This window comes from Fonticula alba (assembly GCF_000388065.1).
Source record: "Fonticula alba strain ATCC 38817 unplaced genomic scaffold supercont2.6, whole genome shotgun sequence".
Classification (NCBI taxonomy): Eukaryota; order Rotosphaerida; family Fonticulaceae; genus Fonticula; species Fonticula alba.
The window spans coordinates 2,447,542-2,448,745 of NW_009242976.1; the positions used below are offsets into that span (position 1 = coordinate 2,447,542).

A 1,204-nucleotide genomic window follows, 5' to 3' on the forward strand; every position below is an offset into this window, starting at 1 on the left:
GTGCACGCAAAAGGACAAGGAGGAAGAAGGCAAGATGTGGCAGCGGCGGCTAGGTACGCGCTGGCGGCCCTGGGCCTGCCCCTGTGGGCGGGGGGGGGGGGGGGCGGAGGGCGAAGGCCGGGGCTGGCGGGCCCAAGCCCCGGGGGGTCCTTTGGCCCCGCGTGTGGCGGGCTCCGGGTTTTTTTTTGGGTTTGTCCTTTTCCCCGCGCGACTGACGCGCACTCGTGCAACCAGCCATCGGCCTCGGGGTGGGCCTGGGCATCCTGGCATTGGTCTTGGTGGCCGGCGCCGTGGCCGCCTTCTTCATTCTGCGCGGCCGCGGGGCATCCGCCAACAAGGGTGCGTCCGGCTGGCCGGCTGGCCGGGGGGAGGCGGGGGGGCCGGCGAGGGCTGCGATGGCCAGGTGACTGACACTCGGTGGGCCCCTGCTGGGCGACGCGCTGCGACTTTCTTCTCCCGTCCGGGGCGGTGGGGCGCGTCTGCGCAGACGCCTTCCCCATGAGCGCGATCCACGGTGCGTATGCGGAGAGCTCCCCTTCTCCCTGTGCGGCGGGGCGGGGCGGGGCCGGTGGGGGTGGGCCGGGCAGCCTCCGGGTGCGATGTGCTAACAGAGCCATGTGTCCCCTCGCGCCGCGGCGCAGACTGAGTGCATGTCGCGGGGCCGGGCGTTCGCGCGCCACGCGGCAGGGCCACTTGCCGAGCGAGCGCACATGCGGGGGGGCTCCCCGGGCCGCTGGCGCTTTTTGTTCCGAATACACTCGCCGCTCGCATGGGCCGCTGCTGTGGTGCTTTTTTTTGGTCGGCAATCCGACAAGAAGACGGTCTCGCGCGCTGAGGCGACGCGGGGCCAGGGCCGGGGCCGGCCCGTGGTGTGCGGGGGGAGAGCTGCTCGCGGCCATGGGCAGGCGGAGGGAGGGGAGCGGGCACTGCGCCTCGGGGTCTTTTTCGAGAGGTGTCCCACGGTGCGCCGGAGGGGGGAGGGCCGGCGATGCGGGCCTGTGGGAAGAAGAGAAACCCCCACGGCGGGGGGTGGCGGCGCGGTGCGCCGTCGTCCGGGCGGATGGCGCCTGGGCTTCGTGTGGTTTTGTTCTTCCTCCTTTGCGCGGCCCAGGGGGGCAGGAGGCCTCGGACCATGGGCTGGTCTCGCTCCGTCGAGGGGGGGGGGGGGGGGGGGGCAGGGGGAGGGCGAGCAAGAAAGCAGGGC

At 73.1% G+C, this 1,204-nt stretch overlaps 1 protein-coding gene across 1 annotated transcript in view; it reads left to right on the forward strand.

The window, feature by feature from the left end:
* Window positions 1-407, forward strand: part of H696_04185 (hypothetical protein) — a gene marked incomplete at both ends in the record, with an annotated part of 2,885 nt that extends 2,478 nt beyond the window's left edge. Inside the window, one exon of the mRNA XM_009498063.1 lies at window positions 235-407. Coding sequence (XP_009496338.1) covers window positions 235-407 — 173 coding nt within the window. The remainder of the gene's footprint in view (window positions 1-234) is intronic.
* Between the last annotated feature and the right edge of the window lie 797 nt (window positions 408-1,204).